The sequence below is a fragment of the Solanum tuberosum genome, unplaced genomic scaffold (genome assembly GCF_000226075.1).
Source record: "Solanum tuberosum cultivar DM 1-3 516 R44 unplaced genomic scaffold, SolTub_3.0 scf00332, whole genome shotgun sequence".
Taxonomy (NCBI): Eukaryota; Viridiplantae; Streptophyta; class Magnoliopsida; order Solanales; family Solanaceae; genus Solanum; species Solanum tuberosum.
Window position 1 is genome coordinate 109837 of NW_006239255.1, and position 23941 is coordinate 133777.

Sequence of the window (23941 nt, forward strand, 5' to 3'; positions counted from 1 at the left end):
ACTATTGAACTGTACATTTGTTGCTACTTTGATTTGTTCATTAATGATTTAATTGTCAGTTGACTTTTTATTTTTACTTCTGAGACCCTTACACTGAACATCGAACCGAAAAATTGAACTTTTGAAAAAATAACACCGACACTAAACCGAAAAATTAAAGAACTGAAATCGAAGAACCAAATTAGTTCGGTTTGATTTTTCGATTCCGATATTTATGCCCACCTCTAGTGGTAGCTACTTTATCTCAGTTGTTGTCTTACTGATTTTGGGTTTTTCTCCGTTGGAGATTATGAGGTGGTGCTCAATAGCTCAAGCAATTATTTTATTAGTCTAGGATTGGTTATTGTTTTCATTGAAAACGTTATCATTTATGCTAGTCCAGATTCCTCGTAGGTAGTAAGGAAGTATCATGTTCTAGGTAACCCAATTATTGAAATCATTGTTTCTTAGGGTCTCCCAAACTGCATTCCAGTTGCTCGTATTGATTTGGGAAGAATCAATGGTGACAACGAGCTTGCTTTGGGTGGAAAGTTTATTCAAGAAGCCATGTCAAGCTTAATGATTATATTAGCCAGCTTACTCTTCTTCTTCATATCAATTACAATCTCCTGAGTTAGTAGAGCATTCTCAATAATGCTTCTACCTTTCACAAGTCCGGATTGGTTGTTTGAGATCAAATTAGGCAATATAGACTCCAGCCTATCATGAATAATACTAGAAACAATCTTGTTGATGAAGTTACTCAGACTAAAGGTCTCAAATCAGAGAAAGATTGTATATTTTCTTTCTTAGGTATAAGCACCAAATTAGTATGCGTTATGGACTTAGGCAACGAGTTGCCTTGAAAAAAGTCTTGAACCATGGTTTAGACATCAATTCCAAGAATATCCCAACAAGATTGATAAAATCTTCCTGTCAAACCATCAGGTCTACTAGCACTATCTCCATTTAACCTAAACACAACCCTTTTAACCTCTTCTAAATTTGGAATTTTACATAAAATAATATTCTCATCATCAGTAACAGAACTAGGAGTGTTGCTCAATAAAGAGAATTAGAGAAAATGATCAAAATGGTCCTTAATGTATGGGCTTTGATTCCATTTGGTCCTTTATGTATTATAAATTGTGATCAATTTGGTCCTTAACCCTAAAATTTTAATGGAAGCAATTATTTAAAAAAAAATTTAACTAAAATCGCTACACGTGGAGCGATTTCTCATTATTTTTTAAGCAGTCCTCGCCTCGAGAATTTTTAATAAAAAAAAATTAAAACTTTTTTAAGAAAATGGCTGCTATAGCAGCTATTTCTATTTTTTAAATGCTGTTGGGGCAACGTTGTTAAAAAAAAAAAAATCACAACAGCGATTTTAAAGAAAAAAGAATTTTTTTTTTGGACCGGCAGCGGTTTTTATGTTTTTTAAAAGAGTAACAGTGTCAATTTTGTCAGAAGAAAATCGCTCCGTCAGAAGCGATTTTGCCCTTTTGGTTAAAAAAAATTGATGTGTCATTTTGGAATTTTTGGAAACAGAGGAAGGAAAGTCTTGAACGAGTGCATCTTTTACATATTCCGTGTATTTTGACGGCAAAATAAAATAAAATATTAATTTTAGGGTTAAGGACCAAATTGATCACAATTTATGATACATAAAGGACCATTTTCATCAAGTCCATACATTAAGGACCAAATGGAATCAAAGCCATACATTAAGGACCATTTTGATCATTTTCTCAAGAGAATTATGTAGCATCCCTTTTCTGTGAAAACTACTTGTGATAGAAATCAAGAGCTTCAATAGCTATATCTCTTTCATCTTCTAACCAAATGCCTTGACGATTTTGGATTTTCTTTAGATGCAGTCTTTTCCTTCTACCCTTTACTATGCTGTGAAAAAATCTTGTATTTCTATCACGATTATCAAACCATTCATAACTTGCTTTTTGTTGCCAAAATATTTCCTCAACCAAAGATACCTTTAAATTCAGCTTGAGCCTTTTGTAGCACAACTCTATTATTGGCAAATGGATCTTCTTCAAATAACTTCTCTTTAATTCTTACAATCTCCTCTCTGATAATCAATTGCTTGAATATATCACCATATGCATCCTTGCTCCATTTGGTCAGAGCAGTTTTAACTCTTCTCATATTCTCCTTAAAAGTTATAAAAGGATTTTCCGCAAGGAAATCTTCATGATCTGTCCAAAATTTTAGGAACCTAAATGGCTTCCTATAGTTGGATTTGCTCTCTTCACAGAAAGGGACCATAGGAGCATGATTAGACCCGGTTCTTGATAAATGTTCAACTTCAGAGTGGTTAAACCAATTATGTATCTCCTGATTAATTAGAATTTTGTCCAACCTTTCAAAGATACAATCATTACCAGCTATACCATTCCATCATGTAAACGAGCTACCTTTGAAGGGCATTACTGTCAACTCACAATTTGAAATGCAACATTCAAAATCTTCATGATCAGCATTTACTACTGGGAGGCCCTCTATCTTTTCTTCAGCATTCATCACCACATTAAAATCACCCTCAACTGACAAAGGCCTACTAATGTCTTCTGCCAATTGATAAATATCATTACATAATGCTAGTCTTTGTTCTGCAATACATTTAGCATACACAACGGTGATATAAAAGTTATAAGGCATGATCTGGTGCTTCATATTAAGAGTTAATTGTGGTTCTGTATCCCTAATAACTGTGATGTCATATTCATGGTTTGTAAACACTCATATTTTTCCATTACATTTGGAAGTTGCTAGAGGCATTTTCAACCTTCTTCTGTACTTATTGATGTATCTACTATCTTGAAAGGGTTCCAAAAGACCAATAAAAGAAAACTTGTGGTGTTTATGTATGTTTGAAATCTTTGAAAAGCTTGTTGAGACTTCACATATACCTCTACCATTATAAAAGTAGTTCATATATACCCTTACCATTATACAAACGACTCACATATACCTCTATGGTTTTAAAAGTGTAGCACCTTGAACTTCGGTCAGTATTAAGTTTTGGGTCAACTTTAAATGACCATATCTTTTGGCAAATAAAAAGTTACGCGGCCCATGAGGTATCAAATTAAAGGTCGTTGAGTCCTTTTTCCAACGCCGCCAAGTTTGCTAAATTTCGAGCTCCGAGTAAAAGTTATGGTTGTTTGATGAAGCCTTTCCATTTAGGGCATTCCATCCATTTTATGAAAGGTATTTTGGTCTTTTCCTTTCCCCCAGTTGTCTTAACCTGTTTTCCTGACCCAAATTAAGGGTTTAATCATATTCTAAATTCCCATTCACGTTCAAAACACTTGGGGGTTTTAGGGTTAAGTTTAAAGAAGAAATAAAGGGCTATGTTCAAGCTTCGTTCAAGAATTGAGGAATTTCGTCAAGAATAATCGTTCTTTCCATAGTGATGGATTTGTTCATCCTCACGTCAAGCATGTAATTCTTTCATTAATTTGTCCATGAAATCCTTTGTGCAAGTATTATTGAAGAATTCTTGAGATTTAGCCTCATTCTTTAATAATAGAGGTTTTGAGTTCTTGAGGGGAAGGTCTTGCGAATGAGTGTTGTTTCTTTGTGGATTTTGCGTGAGACTTGAGTTAATACCTCAAATGGTCACTCAACTATACACTCTCTCTCAGAAAGTCACTCAACTTTCAATTTTCACTCAAAAGTCACGCAACTATGCACTTCTTTCTCAGAAAGTCACTCAACTTTCAATTTTAACTCAAAAGTCACTCAACTATCCCCTCTTTCCTCAAAAAGTCACTCAATCTATTTAATTGTTTCTTAATTAAAATTGGCTGATATTAATTGTTTATATAACAAACCAAAATTTTATAAAAATAAAAAATACCATTTAAACCATTTAGTGATCCACCCACCTAACCCGACCCATTAAAAAATATAATATGACCTATTTTATTTTGCCTTTAATCCTAAATTATTCCCTCTTTTCTCCTCTACATTTTTCTTTTTCATTCTCCATTGTTGGTGCCTCTCATCTTCTTCCCCTTTTAGCTAGGTTTTAATTTGGGCATCTCGACTTCAAGCTCTATATTACGTAGAAATTCAAATGGACTCTCCTCCTCCTCTATTTTGATTTAGGCATCTTCCATTATAGTCCAAAATTCAACTTTTGAAGATGGAGTATGCTACTGAATCAAGGAGAACAACAACTGAATCTCAAATAAATGACTCCAACTCATCTCCCCAGTCCTTGTTTCACGAAGAAAGGGACCACTACGCGGGTAACTCTCAAGAAAACAAGGTGCGCTTAAATTTTTTCTTTTAGTTATTTGTTGTTGAATCGGAACAACAAGTGAAGTTAGGGTTCTTTATCCATGTGGGTATTAGATTTTTCTCAATAGATAAATGGTTAGGATTTATTATGTTTAGAACCTTAGAATTTTATCTGTTTTATGATATTTATCTACACTGCTGTGCTTTTAGAAAATATCATCACAATGTGAACAATTTTTTAGCCTAGTGTTGGCTGAAGAAGTTCAGGGTGGTAGTGTAATGATTTTAAGGGATAATGTAATAGGGGTTGTTCAAGATAATATGATTGGTGAGGTAGATGATAATAATTTCAATGATCCTTATTATAAGTTGGAGGAAGATGATGAAGATTATCATGATGTTGTTATTGAGCGTCGTGGTATGAAGGCGAAAGGTAGACCCAAAAAGAATACTAATGGTCGAAGTAATGGTGTTGGTCCATCCACTACTGGAATTTTAATTCCACAAGTGCATCAGAATGGAGAATCAGATTATGACGATTCTGATGAATTGTTGGAGGGGGGTACTGATTCAGATGACGAGGTAGAATACACATAGTATAATGCAGAAAATGACAATCCTATTTTAGAAGTAGGGATGAAGTTTGCTAGCTTTGATCAGTTTAAGGAGGTTTGCATGAACTGGGGGATTAAACATATGAGGCAACTATACTTCACCACCAATGATAAACAAAGATGTATTTGTAAATGTAAACATTTTGGGTAGGGGTGCGCATTCCACGGTTCGGTTCGGTTTTAGGTGTTATTGGTTCGGTTTATCGGTTTTCGGTTTGTAAATATGGCAAACCGATAACCAAACCAATAACATATTTCTTATCGGTTTTTGGTTAATCGGTTTATGGTACTTAACGGTTCGATTTTCGGTTTAACCAATAAGAAAATACTCATACATATTATATACACGATAAGAAAATTTTCAAATAAACCATATGATTTTTCCAACATTTGGCATGAAAGTAATAATCATAAAAGTAACAATCATTTTCTTGCAAGTTTAGACACTAGACACATTCAAAGGAAAAAGTGTGAAAGTAACAATCGTTTAATCATTAACAATAAGACTAGTAAATTTAGTATAGTCTTATTGGGTTATCGGTTTAACCATTAACAAAATTATAAAACCGGAAACCGAACCAATAACCCAATAAAAAATTTTGCAAAACCGTTAGCCCAATAACCCAATATCAATAAACCAATAGCGTTTTTTCGGTTTGGTTTATTGGTTAAATCGGTTTTTGCACACCCCTAATTTTGGGTGCCCATTCCATGTTTTTGCAAGTCCAATACGTAAGTGTGATCCAACGATTCAAATCAAAACATTGAATATAAATCATAGAGGTCCTACCGTATCTGACAATTTCCATGTGATACCTCAATGGATTGCAAGGAAGTATTTTAATAATTTTAGAGCTGATCCAACTTGGAATGTTAGTGGAATAATTGCAATTGTGCAAAAAGACCTTGGCTACACTATAGAATATAGGAAGGCATGGAGAGCCAAACAACAAGCTTTAAAATGGGTTTATGGGGATGAGTGTGCACAATATGGAAAGTTGTTACGATATAGGGCAGATTTGTTGAACACAAATCCAGGCTCTAACGTAGAAATTTGGAGAGATGAATGTAAATTCAAGGGATTTTATGTGTGTCTTGCTCCTCTAAAGGAAGCTTTTAAGTCTGTGTGTAGGCCATTAATAATCCTAGATGGTTGTTGGCTTAAAGGCACATATGGAGGCAATTTGTTAGCTGCTATTGCAATGGATCCTAATGATTGCATCTTTCACAGTGATGCTGAAAGTAAGGAGACTTGGAGTTGGTTTCTAACAAATCTTGGATATGACTTAGAGATAACAAATAGTCACCACATTGCCTTCATGTCTGACAGACAAAAAGTGAGACATCCAAATTCTTTCATTTTTCTAGTTTACTGGTTTTTTTTTTATTATGTATTTGACAATTTAAAATCTATGTTACATGGATTGATTGGAGTTGTTAAGGAATTGTTTCCAAAAGCAGAACATAGAAATTGTGTTAGACACATATATCAAAATTTTAGGCATAAACATAAAGGCAAGGGACTAAAGGATCTAGTATGGAATGCAGCAAGAGCAAGTAATGAGGTGAAATTTAAGATTTGTATGGAACGACTCAAGCAAGAGGACAGAGAGGCTATAAAATGGTTCGATCATCCTGAAAGACCATTTCAGACCTGGACTAGAGCATTGTTCAAGACACATAGTAGATGTGACAGGCTATTGAATAACCTTTGTGAAAGTTTCAATAGGTACTTATGCATTCTTTTGTCTATTTAAAGTATCACACATACTTATCAATTCTCTCATTATATTTTAATTTGTAGGTACATACTTTATGCAAGAGATAAATCAATTATAGCTCTATTGGAAATGATAAAAAATAAGCTTATGAAAAGGTTGTATAAGAAGAAGGAATGGATTAACAAGTACCATGGTATTATCTGTCCAAAAATTGAAATTTTTTTGAATCAAATAAGACTTGAAGCAGCATTGTTTAGATCAAATTTTTCTGGTGGACCAAGGGTGTCGGTTGAAGGTCCAGGAGGGCCATTTATTGTGGATATGCAAAAAAAGAGTTGTACGTGTAGTAGATGGGATTTAACAGGACTGCCTTGTCCGCATGCTTTGGTTAGTATTCATGGAAATAGTGATAAAGTTGAAGACTTTGTGAATGTATACTACAAGGTTGAAACTTTCAAAAATGTGTACTCATATTTCATTAACCCAACCAACCCCGAAGATCATTGGCCAGATGTAATGAATGGTGGTGAGGTTCTTCCTCCTAAGATAGTAAAAAAGAACATAGGGAGAAAGCCTAAATTAAGACGAAAGGAAGTTGAAGAATTAGAAAAACAGAAAAAAGCTGAAGCGCAAAGGCAAGCTGAAAGAAGGTCAGTGAAAAAGGATGAAGAATCGGCTCCAAAGAAATTATCGAAAAAAGGCTCTATTCATATAAAGTGTTCGATATGCAAAAAAGATGGACACAATGCAAGAGGTCACTATAAGTATGTCAACATTGTTGTGCCTGAAGCAAGACAACCTTTTGAAACTCAAGACCTAGTGTCTGATTATGTCTCGTTGGGATACTCAAACCAATTTAACCATTATATGTGGGATAATTCTCAATTGGATGTCGATTTAACAAATCAATCTATCATAACTCAGGTTGTGATTTCAATTTAAATTTTTTATACTTCTTTAGATGTTTATCAAATTGCAGATTTTAAATGTTAAATTTTTTAATTAGGAACCAAGGCAATAATCAACTGGTGTTGAATGCGTTCAAGATGAAGTTGTTCGAGTCACAGACATTGTAAATGTGAATGATTAAGGTGTTGATTATGTGCAAGGATCTCAGTCTGCCAAGATGAAGGTATTGATTGTGCACGAGGAGCTCGGTGTGCTCTAGAGAAGAGTGATGATTATATGCGAGGAGCTCAGTGTGATCAAGAGGAAAGTACTGATTGTTTGTGAGGAGCTCAGTGTGCTCAAGATAAAACCGTTGATTGTATGCAAGGAGCTCGATATGCTCAAGATTAAAGTATTGATTGTATGCAAAGAGCTCAACGCGCTCAAGATGAAGGTGCTCAGGCAGGCTTATCAAAAAGAGGCAGACTTTACAAGAAAAATGTTATGAATGATTATGTTTGTGAAGCGTCGATGAAAAGGTCTAGGAAGTGTTAATGACATTGTATATTAAGTGTCTTATTTTGTTAAAACTTGTGGTCTTGTGACCTTGACTCATTAGTTAGGAAGTGCTAATATGACATTGTATAAAATGTCTTATTTTGTTAAAACTTGTGGTCATGTGACCTTAACTCATCAGTTAGGAAGTGTAGATATGACACTGTATATAAAGTGTCTTATTTTGTTAAAACTTGTGGTCATGTGACCTTCACTCATTTGTTCTATGTGTTATGTTATATGCATTATTTTTGGTATGCATTATATGACCTTACCTACTGTGTCTGGCAGGTATAATTACACATTAGATGGAGATGACATATATTTGGTAGTTCTTTCTCGTTGTCGTCTTTATCTTGCTACACACATTATTTGATTTTTGAAGTGTTTCATAGTAGTCAATGTCGTATCTTATTATCGTAGTGATTTTAACGATCTCTTATGGCGTTCAAAGAAGTAATCTCTTTCATGATTAGTTCAATTACTTTTTTCATTTGATGCCAGCTTATATTTGAATTTGTTTAAAGGTCCTTTATGTGGTAAGGAGTCCCGTTTCAGTGCCATTTTCATGTCATCGATATGCATTGAAGCTGCTGAGGAGAATTAATGAAACTCTGAAATAATCTACTAATTTGATATGCAGCCCTTTAAAAAAAAAAAAAAAAACTAAAAGTAAGTTATGTATGTAGATTATGGAAGATATATGGACTGGAGCAAGGTTATCCTTCTCCTAGTCCTAGATATCACATATTAAAAAGCTATCAAACCTTTTCTACTATCTGTAGTTTTAATGTCATTTGCCTTGAAACTAAGGAGCCCTTTTGATTACATCTTCCTCAACAAACAATTCTCGAGAGTTACCCGCGTAGTGGTCCCTTTCTTCGTGAAACAAGGATTGGGGAGATGAGTTGGAGCCATTTATTTGAGATTCAGTTGTTGTTCTCCTTGAGTCAGTAGTATACTCTATCTTCAAATTTGAATTTTGGACTATAATGGAAGATGCCTAAATCAAAATAGAGGAAGAGGAGAGTCCATTCGGATTTCTACGTAATACAAAGCTTGAAGTCGAGATGCCCAAATTAAAACCTAGCTAACAGGGGAAGAAGAGGACAGGCACCAACAATGGAGAATGAAAAAGAAAATTGTAGAGGAGCAGAGGAGAAAGAGAGGGAATAATTTAGGATTAAAGGCAAAATTATAAAATGGGTCATATTATATTTTTTAATGGATCAGGTTAGGTGGGTGGATCACTAAATGGTTTAAATGGTATTTTTTATTTTTTAAAAATTTTGATTTGTTATATAAATAATTAATATCAGCAAATTTTAATTAAAAAATAATTAAATAGATTGAGTGACTTTCTGAGAAAAGAGTGGATAATTGAATGACTTTTGAGTTAAAATTCAAATTAAAGTTGAGTGACTCTCTGAGAAAGAAGTGCATAGTTGAGTGACTTTTGAGGGAAAATTGAAAGTTGAGTGACTTTCTGAGAGAAGAGTGCAAAGTTGAGTGACCATCTAAGGTATTAACTCCGTGGGACTTCAATGAATTTATGAATTAAAGAAAGTATGGAAGAAACCAGTCGATTCTAGATGAGTTAGGACCCAAAATTGAGCAAGAAAATTCATCAAAAATCTGGGTTTTTGGGGTGGGGCTGCGCGCCACCAACGCGTTAGGAGTGCTAGCGCCCTGCGCCTGAGTTGCGCCCCAAAGCAGCCCCAGAACTTTTGGAGCTAGTGCGACGCACTACTACTACGCCAAGGTCACCCGACCTTTTTCTTCTCCATCCTTCATCCCGTATGCATTCTTTTAGATCGCACCTATGTTCTTTTCTTGATCTTAACTCCTAAATTCTTCATTAATCCTTGAGAAAGTCTTCATTTCACATTCACATGTCTTCATTTACATTTCAAGTTAACGTAAGATAAGAGGAAAGTTTAAAGGTTCTATTTCATAAACACTTAAGAGTTTCAGTGTTTCAAATGTTATTTATATATCTATATATACATATGTACCTATATTGACTATTGGACTTGAAAGATAAGTTCATAAGTACATTTTTTTAAGAATGTAAACATGTCTAATGTTTTGAGAAGTATTTCAAGTAAGTAAGAAGTTCATTCTTTGTTATGGGTTAATTGGGCATAGAGTTATATCAAATATTTTGGGAGTAGTATCGAGCACCGAATTGGGTTAGTATTTTATGATTTGAAAGTCCCATAAAACTACGTAGCCAGCGTAGGATATGATAGCATTGATTCTTCATGTGACTCCTCACTACCTCTGAGAAGTCCAATTAGATGGATTCATAGTCACGATATCATCCTATACCCCGACAAAGTATAGGATGACCCTTGCAACGTGGGCAAAACGTTGTATCATTGTTAGGCTTATGGTAATGATTGTCGGTTAGAGAAACTTCCCTCAAAGTAAAATATATTATTTTCATGTTGCTTTCATAGCATATCTTATTGTAAAGCTTAAATGGTTTTCACTTCATATTAATGTATTGATCTAGTTATGTTGCTTTCAATCATTCAAGTTAGTAAGTTGTTTACTCTAACCATATCACTTACCAGTACATTCAATTAAATGACGTCATTCAACCTGCATCGTTTTATGATGCAGATACAGGTGCTCAGGATCATCAACATACACTTCGTTGAGATCATTTTTCACTTGCAGACAATATTTGGTAAGGCCTCCTTGCTTCTGGGAGACTCTAGTTCCTTTCAGTTTAGTAGTTTTGGAGGTCTCGTGGATCTTGTCCCAACATCTATCTTACATTGCTAGAGGCTTCATAGACAAACTAAGTTAGATGTTTTCATTGTTTTCTCATAATGTTTTATTTAACTTATGATTCATGTTAAGTATTTTGCTAGAGAATATTTTTAAGACTTTCTGAAATGTCTAAGTGTTCACCTATTTTAAGTTTCTGCCAATTGTTTAATGTGATGTAAGTCATGTAGACGGGCCAAGGGTTCTCTTGGGAATCATAAATGGTTCTCGAGTGCCAGTCATGTCCAGGGTATAAGCTCGGGGCGTAACAAAATGAGTTCACATATACCCTTCATTTAACAGAAGAGAAAAATTAGAATTAAATTTATATTTTTGACTTCTTTTTAAAAAAAAATCATTTAGGGGTATATATGATTATTCTAGCAAAGTTCAAGGTATATTTTAGTCTTTTTCATACATAAATTATTTTTTTACTTCTTTGATTATCATTATTTGAGCTTCTTATTCATATTTTATTTTTCTTTCATTCCTTAGTGTAAAGAAAAAACCTTAAAACTATTTTTTTTTGTGGCAATATTATAAATTAAAACTATTTTTTCAGTTATATTGTAATTTAGTTTTTGTATTTGAGAAAAAAGTTGGGTCATCTATAATAAATTTTACAAGAATACTAGTGAAACATAAATAAATTTGACCATCAAAATAATATATCTAAATTAGTTATTGAAACAAAAAAAAGTCATGTTTGAGGAGGATTAAATATACTCATATGAGAATATTTTTTAAAAAAAATTAAACTAAAATTAGTTCACTTATGTAAGAGGAAAAAGGGTATATGTGAGTCATTTGTATAACATATGGGTATATATGAGTTACTTTTGTAACGAGAGAGATATCAACTCTAAATAACAAAGTTGAGGGATATATCCGACCTTTTTCCCAGTAATATATGTTACTTTGGCTATCTCAATTCAATACTATAAAATTTCAAAAATCACTTAAATGGTTAATTATTGTAATTTATAATAGCTTTTTTAATTCATTTCAAATAGCTCCAATCCAATTTGTTGTATCTGTCATCGAACATAGACTTTAAAAGAACAAAAAGGGTAATTACTCGTTAAAAAACAATATCTCTGGAATATTGTAGAAAGCTTCTTACTGTTCGTATCTAAAATTAAATGAAGAAGATCCTAGATTACGAATTGCTCGAGTTTCTCAGATTCATCACCTATTAATATCACCATACTTTCTCTAGTTTATCATCAGCAAGTAATCAAGCAATTCAAACACTAGAATCAAAAGTTAAAAAATCTTCAAATTCTTATTTCTTTCAACTTCAAATTCAAACACTAAAAGCAAATAAATATTTTTAACTTCAAATTCTTATTTTTTTCACCCCTACCTTCGATCCTCCACCAGCCCCCTCACCCCCAAAAAAAAAAATTAAGTTTGTTTTTAAAAAATATTTTCAATTTCAAAAATTATTTTCTACTCTAGTAAAAGTAAAAGATATTTCTAAAAAATATTTTCATTCATAAATCAAACACTAAAAAAAAAATTCGGACGATATTTTCTACTCACCAACTAAACATCACAAAATAAATCAAAAATCTACTTATTTTCTAGGAAAACATTTTCCATGAAAGTATTTTCCATTGAAAACATTTTCCTTCCTACCAAACACACCCTAAAGTTAGCTCAAATCAGGTGAAATAGATGATATAGGAAAGCTGTATACACTAAATTGAAGGTAAGTTATGGTAATCGACTTACCTAAGACAAGAATTCCAGCGACGAAATCGTAGCAGCTGATGTCAACACTAAGATGTTAACACTAAGATGTTAAGTATTGTAAAATATATACACACACAAAATGCTAAGTGGTGTTTACTAAATAACCATATGATATACTTGGTGCTCAAAGTATATACATGGCAAGAAGATATATATGTATCACACTTGATGCCATCAAAGGTTGTAGATAAAATTAAGGTTTTGATTTTGTCGACACAGTGATTGATTTCTTTTATGAATTGTTGGGTTTTAAAAGGTGTGAATGGAAAATGAAGAGTTGTAACTTTTATGAAAAGTTGTGACTTTTATGAAAGGTTGTGACCTTTCCGAAAGATTGTGACTTTTCCAAAGGTTTGTGACCTTTCCGGTAAGGCACAATAAGAACCTTTTCACACTACCCTTTGTTTTCTATAAATTGAGGGATTTTCTCTCATTTTAGTTAAACTAATTTTCTGGACTTCTTCTACTACTACTAAATCTAGTATTCTAAGTGTACTTTACTGCCGTTGAGTGATTCGCTGACACAGTGATTTAGGTACCGATACACCGGTGAGTAAGATCGTTCTATCCTGAGAGGATATATTCCATTTGTTATACCCCATTTTAACTCGAGGTCAAAACGTGTACAACATATTGGTGATCTCCAAATTATTAACTAACTTACGAAGTCGCCACCTATTTATTACGGTGAATTAGGACACCTAAATATTTAACTAAGTAATACTAAAATTAACTTCAATTAAGGTCTACTTAACTTAAGATGATTCTAGGCAAGAGTTCTAATTTATCTTAAAGGGAAGGGGTAAGGCATCCTTTAAGATCTGTTGAAAAACAGTTAACCGGCCAAACTTAGGTTAATTAATTTTAAAAGAAAGATAAGAGTGTTAAAGATTAAGTAATTGAGTAACCAAGTTGGAAAACATTTTTTTATTTTTAAAAGCTTTTTGCAATTGTATTAGAATGAAAAATAGTAATTTCTCTAGATCAATTTGACAAATCCATGGCTAAAAAAGGGTAATTAAAAAAAACATTAGCTCATTGATTGACAAAGTGCTCCCTTTAGAAAAGGTTTTAGGAAAATAAGTGTTTAGAACAAAAAAATATAAATTATTTTTGAAAGACATTGTCAAATTTGAACAAAACTTAATAAATCTAGCAGGTTTAAAAATGGTGCTAAAGAAGTGTTTTAAAAAAAAAAAGAATTTTCTAAATGAATTTTATAAAAAGCTAAAGTAACTATAAAGGTTTGTTTCTAACTAAAGGTACCCAAATCCAAACATCTATATTAAGTCAACTATTATGAATCCAAACTAGAAATATCTAAATCACACAAGCAAATATAGCATGTAAAGAAAAACACATAAACAAATAATGCAAAATGTAAGTAGCCATATGTGACTCCAAGATAGGACCACTTGTTTTGCTTGCAATTTCGAATAGTCAAAGATGTAGTGAAGACTCCATGTGCGGGTGTGAGAATAATGCTGAGTCTATGAGACTCGATAATTTGCTAGTCTTAAATCAAAGACTCCATTTTGCTCCAAAGTTCATGCAAATAAAGAAAGAGAAAATAAAGAGAGATTAATAAGACAATTCAACTTGAAATGATAGTGAACAAAAGAGATCCAAATAAAGTCACGCCACAAATATATATACTATATAATACATAAAGAGACATGGGTAGAATGACATCACCAAATCAAATCAGCTTCTATGCTACAACTTTAAAGAATTGGACACATCTTAAAGAAGTGAAGATATCATGATAATAGAGCATAATTTATACATGGGATATGCTGCTTATAAGGATAGCTGAAATTTAGTAAGCTTAAATGTGATATAGGTGCAGGCATTAGATCAGACTAATAATTCCAACCGAACATTTGCTAATTTGAACTAAAAAACAACTAAATACCAATTCATAGAAATGAATTTCAAGGCTCTCGTAACAATAAGAAATGATACTAACAAATAAATGAAAGATCTAATATGGAAAATAGAACAAGGCAGAGATTAAGAAAAATCGATAAATATTCAGCTAACTAAACTCAAACACTTAACCATAAGGAAATAATTGAACCAACATAGTGAACAAAAAGCTAGTTTCAAAGCTTAGTAATAATCCATTCATTTTAACGACCCAAACATAAATCACTACACTAACAAGGAGGATATAAAAGCTTTATTAGACACAAAGATAAACATTTGATTTCTGGAAGACTTAACAAATAGAACATCTAAAAATAAAATTAACACTATATTTTAAGCAGACTTCCAAATTCTAAGGAAAACATTAGCATGGTTTATAAGATGCCAACACACTTTATCGAGAAAAGAATCATAATTAGAAGTATATGCATAAGGAAAGATTAATATAATGAATCCCCCTTTATTAAAACAAGGAATGTTTAGGAGAATTGTGGCAAAGACATGAATCATCAACATTCTCAAAGCCTTTAAGATGTAGCCATCCTCAGATGATATAAACACAAAGGATGAATTCAAATTTCAGGGTAAAATATTGTGAACTAAAAACAGTGAGCAGCAGGGAGATATAGAATAACTTCAACTCTAAAAGAAGACACGAATACATTTTTAACACTACTTTCGGTATAGCTAAAGTAAAAAATCACTCTCCAGTCTTGACACATAAAATTCGAGGAGCAATCATAGGTTTTTTTAGTCGCAGTGAGAAACAAAGGTAAAATGGGTGAGTATTACCTGCTATAGGGAAGTGAACGGGGATGCTGCGATCAAGTGTCTATATTTGAACAACGACGAACCCAAATAAGCTTGCAATTAGAATTTCCGACAAGATCGAAAGAGAGTATAAAAGATAATTTTTATGGCAAAATGCAGTGGTTCAAGATACTATGGGGGGAAGAGAAGCCTAGTCTTAAAAATGAATTCCAAGAGTGCTATGGAGGCCGAAAATCCTTCTGAAACAAGTTCCAAACATCAATATTTATAGCCAGATCTTCTAGGGTTAACAACTTGAGCGGGAAATACATTTGAACTTGGTCAAAAATCTTTCAAATTCGAACGTTAGAAGCTTGAAACAGACATCACGTGATACCTTGGAGAGAGGGACAAGTTTTGCTTGGAAAGGACCAAGCAAAGTCTGTCCATGGCTGAAGAGAAATGAAACGTTAGCCAAAAATGGAAGAGAAAAGGCAGACGTCGAGTAAAGAGAAAAGACCTACATGATTTTGGGTCTTGAGCCATTTTACTGATGAATGAACGTTGGGTTGGGCCTATATTGGACTTTCTTTTTTTAGAAAGATTTTGATTTGAAATGTGGGCTGAAATATTTGAATGGATTTGGGCTTAGTTGGTCTAATTTATTGGCCTTTTCTTTTCTTTCTTTCAATTATTTTGAGCTTCTAACTTAATAATTAAAACCATATATATGATATGATAGGATGACAAATACTAATTTACAAAATTAAATTATAAAAATATAGATGCTAAATATGAACTTGTAATTACTTTAATAAGTGTGGAACTTGAAATAAAGCGATGACAAACCGATTATTTAATAAAAGAGGTGTGAAAAGTGATAATAATAATAATTTCAATAATAGAATATATAGTTTTGTTAGATAAGTAGTTATAGTAGTAAAAATAGTTGTCAAAAAGATTATTTATACATTATTAATTTAGAAGCTCGAAAACAATGAATTAGAAGAAAAGAGGGTAAAAATTGGGTGTCAATAGCTTGTCCCCCTTTGACCAGAGACGATGTAAGAGTTTTTGGGCAAAGAAGTTGACGTAGAAGCCAATTTTGTCCCGAACAACAAATACGACCTTAGGAGAGCATGAGACAATATGAGCATGGGATAACTGATGAGGTAGAGGATTTTGAGAAAAAGGTAGTCGCAAGCTTACAACAGTTGCCCCAATATTGAATTGTGATTTTACTGGGTGGGTATTGTGATCTAGGAGAGTATTTTAGAGTCGAGTCGAGTTCGAGGTAGACCTTTGGCCTTTGTTGGAAAGCTAAACTTTCTCAACAAATTGCCCCAGTTCACTGCTTAGATAAAGTTCTACGTTGCATTGTGTCTCTTGTTGCTACATGTAGATTGTGCTTTCTGCCAAATCTTGATAAAATTGTTAGGAAACAATAAAAAGCTAGAAATATAATAAAGTATCTTATGACAAATATCAAAAGTCCTTTCTGAATCAAAGCTCCAGATACAATTAATCGAATATATTGCACTTTCTTTAAACTTAAATAACTGCTTCAAATTATGCGCCTGCAAGTCTCGTTAGTAAAAGAGACATAGATATGTAACTGAATTTTCAAGAAATTTAAAATGCTTACAGTGCACGATAAAAATAATTAGGACATTGAGTAATATCTCACTAAAGACCGATAAGCTTCTCAAGAAATTTAAAAGATAGCATGCATTGCTCATATGTATAAAATAAATAATTAATGCATTGCGGGATGTCTCATTAGAGAGGGATAAGCTTTTCAATGAATTGAAAAGATAGCATGCAGTGCATATGTAAGAATAAATATATAATTAAAGCATTGCGAGATGTCTCATTAGAGACAAGTAAGCTTTGCAAGAAATTTAAAAGATAGCATGCGGCGCAATAAATAAATAATTAAAGCATTGCGAGATGTCTCATTAGAAACAAATGAGATTAAAATGTTTTATTGGAGGGCAGACTAACCTAACATGTCCTTATTTGAGGGTGGATGAACCCGATATCTTCTAGTTTAGGGTGAAGGAACCCAATGCATCCTATTTTAGGGTGGAAGGACCCAATATATCCTATTAGAGGGTGAAAGAACCCGATGTATCCTATTTTAGGGTGGACGAACCCAATGTATCCTATTTTAGGGTGGAAGAACCCAATGTATCCTATTGGAGGGTGGAAGAACAACGATATAACCTATTAGAGGGTGGAAAAACCCAATATATCCTATTAGAGGGTGGAAAAACCCAACATATCCTATTAGAGGGTGGAGGAATCCAATATATCCTATTTTAGGGTGGAATAACCTAATATATCTTATTTTAGGGTGGAATAACCCAATGTATCCTATTTTAGGGTGGAAGAACCCAATATATCCTATTGGAGGGTGGAAGAACCCGATATAACCTATTTTAGGGTGGAAGAACCCGATGTATCCTTTTTAAGGGTGGAATAACTCGATGTATCCTATTTTAAGGTGGAAGAACCCAATATATCCTATTTTAGGGTGGAAGACCCCAATATATCCTATTAGAGGGTGGAATAACCCGATGTATCCTATTAAAGGGTGGAAGAACCTGACATATCCTATTTGAGGGTGGAAGAACCCAATACATCCTATTTTAGGGTGGAAGAACCTGATATATCCTATTTTAGGGTGGAAGAACCCGATGTATCCTATTTGAGGGTGGAAGAACCCAATATGTCCTATTTTGGGGTGGACTAACCCAATGTGATGCAAACTTACAAATATGAATTTTGTGCAATGCAATGAGCTTGCTGTGATTTCTTTGCGGTAGCGAGAAATCATATCCTAGTATAAAGAGCTTGTTGCAGTGCCTTCGCAGTATTTAATATTTAAAATGCAGTGCCTGGTGCAATACTTTGCAATAGTGCATATGATGCCCATGACTTAAGAGATTCAACTCCGATGAAAATTTGCAGCTTGTAAATTAAATATGAATTTTGTGCAATGCAATGAGCTTGGTGCGATTTATTTGTGGTAGCGAGCATTCATAACCTAGTATGAAGAGCCTGTTGCAATGCCTTTGCAATATTGAATATTTAAAATGCAGTGCTTGGTGCGATACTTCGCAATAGTGCATATGATATCGATAACTTAGGAGCTTCAACTCTGATGAAAATTTGCTGCTTGTAAATTTTGCACTCAAAGAAAAATTATGAATTTAAAATTTGATTCTTGTTGATGTTGCACCATCTGAATCTTGCAAGTTTGACTTGATGTTGATCTTTGTGGAGCTACCGTTCAAGAATAACTAAAAATCAACCCATGTATTACTCAAAGAAAACTTATAAGTATAAAAGAAAATGGTTGCCTTGCATTGAACCATGAAGTTTTGACTTTGAATCTGCATTTCTTATTGCTATGGCATTGAAGCAATTTGATGGCGAATATGGCTTGTGATCTCAACTTCTGCCCCTTTTGAATAATTATAGGTCATTTGCAAAATTATCCTAATCTTTGATCTTGGGGGACAATGAAATTTTTATTATATTGAAACCGAACCCAAATTAGGCGCCTACGTATCCCGCGATCGACAGGAATCAAATCACATATAGTTCATTACAAAAGGTTAGAAAGGATTGCAAAAGGGTAGATATTTCTTAAAAAGGAAAAGTTGGAGAGATAAAGCCTTTGTTAGTCTTCTTGACTGGTTGCACACTTTCTTTTCAACTGCTTTGGTGCCAATTTTGATGGATCACCCTTAACAACAATTGTTCTTGTGCTTCTGATAACGTCATCGCTGGTTGGAGGATCTAATTGTAGCTTTATCTTGCTACTTTTAATCATGCTTTGAATCTTGAATTTTAGTGCAAGACAATTTTCAGTGTCATGTCCTTGAATATTTGACTGGTAAGCACAATTCTTAGATGGATCAAAGTGCTTAGGCGTATACTCAAGAATGAATCCTTATCTTGATTGTAGAAGTCCATTTACTCTTAATCTCTCAAAAATAACTGCATATGGCTCATCCAAAGGAGTGAAGGAGAAAGACTTCACCTTCTTCTGTGGTCGCGAGCTAGATTGTGCATGATGTAACTGTTGTTTGCAAGGATGTTGGAGACGCATATTGCAATAGTTGGAAGTAGCATGAGATTGCAAAAATTGATCACTTGGATAGTGTTGCGGTTGTTGCATAGTCATGAAAATTGAGTTGTTTTCTCTCATTTTGCTTTGCAGATTTACTGGTATTTTTGCTTGGAAGGTTTGTTGGACAACTTTTGCTGATGAGTTGCTTACAATTCTTCCTCCTTGAATACCATTTTCAATCTCTTTGCCAATCTTGATCAAATCAGAGAAGTTGTGTGCACAAGTTCCAAGCAGTTTTTCATAATATAGCCCTTCTTGAACATAGATGAAGGTTGAGATCAATTCCTATTCGGACAACGAAGGATGTATTTTTGACGCCTCTAACCTCCATCGTATGGCATATTCTTGAAAAGATTCATGCGACAATTTCTTCACTTTGAGCAAATCAGCTATATGCAAATCATCTCCATTGTTGAACTTTGAATGAATAATCTCATTCGTATGGCTTCAACATGTCCATTACAACTAATCTGCTGCAATAGTCCTTTAAGTGAGCAACGGGATTTCTTTTCCCATTGAAAGTATTAAACTTAGGTACTGTGTACCCTAGAGGAAGTTCAACATTTGGATGCACACATAAATTCTCATACTTCAAACTCTGACAATTCCTTGAGCGCAACTCTTCATCAAAAAAATTTCTTAGAAGATTATTTTATACATTATTAATTTAGAAGCTCGAAAACAATGAATTAGAAGAGAAGAGGGTAAAAATTGGGTGTCAACACCATTAACCTCGGGTACTTGAAGAGAATAATTTCCTTAAGGGGACACTGTGCATTCAGTGGGCTCGATTTTCTTATTTAAGAAAAATATTTCGTATATTGTTTTTAATATGTTTCTAATTCTATTTTCTCTACTAGTTTTAATTTTCTAGTTTTGAAAATGCTCTTTAAACTTTGTTGTTTCTTATCAAGTTCTTCAAAGTTTTTATTCCAAGTATCGTAGGAATACAAGATGAACAACAATCTTAAGGAAATTATTATATTGTTGGTATTTCTTGTATTCTACTGATTGAGAGAAACAAATCATGGAAGTAGAAGATTAATGCATTACTTCTCCAGAATTCAGGTGCTTTGTTTAGCAAGGTTGAAGTGATAATGTACTAGAAGAATTGGTGGTATTTCGGATTACACCAGCTAACCTTCTTAATATTTATCTAAGGAGGAAAATAGTTTCTAAAAGTTAACAGTTTTGATATTTATCATGTATGTCTTTGGAAAAAGATTTGCAAACCATATGATTTTTGAATGAATTTTCCTTGAAAAAAGTGTTGCCTTTAAAATTCTTTAGTTTGCAGAATGAGAGATGCACATTTTTGTTTGATAAAATAGTATGTCAAAATGTTATAGTTGGAAGACTTTTTGAATAGAAAAGCATATATATGTGATAATCTAAGAATATGTTTTAATTCTGTTTGGAGACTAAAAAAATAAAAATTTTGTAGTGTTGTACTCCATGTGAAATTTGATTGTGTCTGATTTTTATAGACTAAAAACTTTTGTAGTTTTCTACTCTGGATAAATTAGACTATGCAATTGGTTTGAAGAATATGAAAACTTCACATAATAAGTCAATGTTGTACTTTTGATTTTCTATAAACTTCACTGTTATATAGAAACAAATTGTACAAAAAAAATTGTCAGTATTGTTAGTATTCTAAATACTAAGTGGTATGTCTATTTGTGATAGAGGAAAAATACCAGTGACTTAGAGTTTGTGATTTTGTGCATCTATGGAATGAACTTTGACATTGTGTAAAGATTGTCAAAGAGAATTGAAGCACTATAATTCTTTCGTAAAATAGTGTTTCCAAAAGAGGTTTCATATTGCCGATGACATTTTAATAGTATGGAAAAAAAATATGTGGAAAAACTATTTTCAAATACTTGAAAAACATTTTTGGGATCATATTTAAAATGTGGGGGTTCTTTTCTTATGATAAAGATAAAATTAGACTTGGTGTCTAATTTAATTTTGGACCAAAAGATATGAAATTCAATGATACTTTTGTATTATGTTAGACCCACAAAATTCTTGCAGTATATTTGATATTGTGGTTGTTGAGTTTCTCTTTTACTAGTATATGGTATGACTAGTATGAAACTACCAAATTATATATATACTTGTTCAAAATAATTGTGTTCTTTTATGAAAGTGTATCACTTAAAATGTTCTGTTTTTACATGAAAAGATATGTCTATTAAAATATAACTATTTGTATAGACATGAAAATTGGTGAATAGTCATTTGTCATGTTTTGTAAAAGAAACATTTGGACTATATTGCCTTTATTGGACCCGATGAAACTATGTTCATGGGTAGTTCTATAACAATCAAATTGAAAGTTATGAAAAGGTCCTTCTGAAAAGGACATTTGTCAAGGTGCTGACTCTTAACAATGTTTGTATCAGACAAAATTGTAATAAGTAGGAAAAAAAATTGTGAGAAAAGGCTACCTCACAGAGCTTGGCTTTTCAAACTCAATATTTTATTTGTTCTTACTTGCTTGAGTAATACTGTTTGTGACATGAACGCTTGAGACATGTCAATTACAAAACCTTGTAAGGAAAACTGATCAACTTAGAAGTTTTTTCAAACTTTGAGTGCAATAAATAAAAATGTCAAGTTTGTGTGAAATCTAAGTATGCTAAACATTCTTATAAATCTATTGAAAGGAATTCTAATCTCTTAGAGTTGATTTACACTGACATTTATGATATGAAGTCAACACCATCTTGTGGTGGGAAAAAGTATCTCATAACTTTTATTGACAATTGCATTTGATACGGTTATGTCTATTTGCTGAATGATAAGGATGAAGCAATAGAAATGTCTAGACAATATAAAATTGAAGTTGAAATCAGTTGGGAAAAAGATAAGAAGTGATAGGGATGGAGAATATAAAACTCTTTTTGCATAAATATGTTTGGAAAGTGGATTTATCCTACAAACTACTGCCCTATTCACCTCAATCTAATGGAATTGCAGAATGAAAAAAAATTTGAACTTTGGAGAAAATGATGGCTACATTATTTATAAGTTCAGGTTTACCACAAAACTTGTGTGGAAAAGCTATCCTTACAACAAAAGGGAACAAAAAAAAGTGGTCTTTTCAGAAAGAAAGCAATAAAAAGTTTGTTTGTTCAGTACACAATCTATTCCATATGAGAAATGGAAAGGAAGGAAATTCAACTTGAAATATTTCAAAGTGTAGGGGTGACTATCCAAAGTCCAAGTTCCTATTCCTAAAAGGATTAAAATAGGACCTATGACTGTGGACTGTAAAATTAGACTTGAGTAGTCTAGTGAAGGGTCTAAAAGACCTTGGAAAGAAAAAAAGAGAATGCACTTAACAAAGAGATTCAGAGGCGTAGTAAATGTCAAAGGACATCTACTTCCTTTGAATATGATTTTGTAACATTTCTAGTGTCTTATGTAGACTCATCCTTTTGGAAAGATGGTGTCAATAGTGAGATTGATGCAATCTTGAGCAACCATATTGGAAGTTAATTTATCTTCTTCCAAAAAATAAACCTTTAGGTTCAAAGTGAATCTTCAGAAGGAAAATGAAAGTCTATGGAACTGTTGACAAATATAAAGCAAGACTTTTGTCAAAGGCTTTAGACGAAAACAATGTCTTGATCTTGTCGATATATACTCATCAGTAACTAGAATTACATCCATTCGGATGTTAATATTATTAGTTGCGGTATATGACATCCAAATTCATCAAATGAATGTGAAAACAACTTTCTTAAATGGAGAATCGGAGGAAAAAATTCACATGGAACAGCCCGAGGGTTTTGTGGTTCCTGGTAAAGAAAAGAAAGTGTGTGAACTTGTTAAGTCACTTTATGGACTAAAACAAGTACCCAAACAATGACATAAGAAATTTGACCAAACCATATTGGCAAATGGATTTAAGAATGATGAAAGTGATAAATGTGTTTACATTAAAATCATACGGTCATTGTTTGTTTGTATATTGATGACATGTTAATCATCAGTAGAGACACTAATGACATAAATGCTACTAAACGTATGCTATAAAGCAAGTTTGATATGAAAGATCTTGGAGTTGCTGATGCGATCTTAGGTATAAGAATCATTAGAACTCCATGATGTTTAGCATTGTCACGGTCTCATTGCATCGAAAAGGTACTTGACTAGTTCAAATATTTGAATTGCAATATTGTCAAGACTCCATTAAATGTGAGCTTTGCATTTCAAATGAGTGAAGGCGAAAGTGACTCACAATTGGATTGTGCTAGAGTATTGGGAAGTATGATGTAAATCAAGAAGTGTACGCGATCAGATATAGTATGTGCTATTAGTAAACTGAGTCGGTTCACGAGTAATCGCAATCAAACTCATTGGATGGCAATGAAAAGGGTTTTGGGGTATTTAAAACATACTCAAAACTATGTCTTGCATTATAACAATATCCAACAGTATTGAAATGATATAGTAATGCGAATTGGATCACCGGACAAATGAAGTGAAATCCACGAGTGGATATGTATTTACTCTTGGTGGAGGAGCAGTCGCTTGGAAATCTT

General features: G+C 33.1%; 1 protein-coding gene across 1 annotated transcript; it reads left to right on the forward strand.

The window, feature by feature from the left end:
- Positions 1 to 6289: 6289 nt before the first annotated feature.
- Positions 6290 to 7750, forward strand: LOC102590054 (uncharacterized). The gene is made up of 3 exons (XM_006360761.2): positions 6290 to 6591; positions 6667 to 7507; positions 7590 to 7750. The coding sequence occupies exons 1-3, from the start codon at positions 6446 to 6448 to the stop codon at positions 7602 to 7604; spliced, it is 1002 nt and encodes a 333-aa protein (XP_006360823.2). The 5' UTR covers positions 6290 to 6445; the 3' UTR covers positions 7605 to 7750.
- Positions 7751 to 23941: the final 16191 nt, after the last annotated feature.

What these genes read in the sequence shown, in the direction of transcription:
- LOC102590054 (XM_006360761.2), top strand. Translation starts at nt 6,446, where the DNA reads ATGGAACGACTCAAGCAAGAGGACAGAGAGGCTATAAAATGGTTCGAT. An exon ending in CTTTGTGAAAGTTTCAATAG is followed by an intron (nt 6,592 to 6,666) that starts GTACTTATGCAT and finishes TTTAATTTGTAG; the next exon opens with GTACATACTTTATGCAAGAG.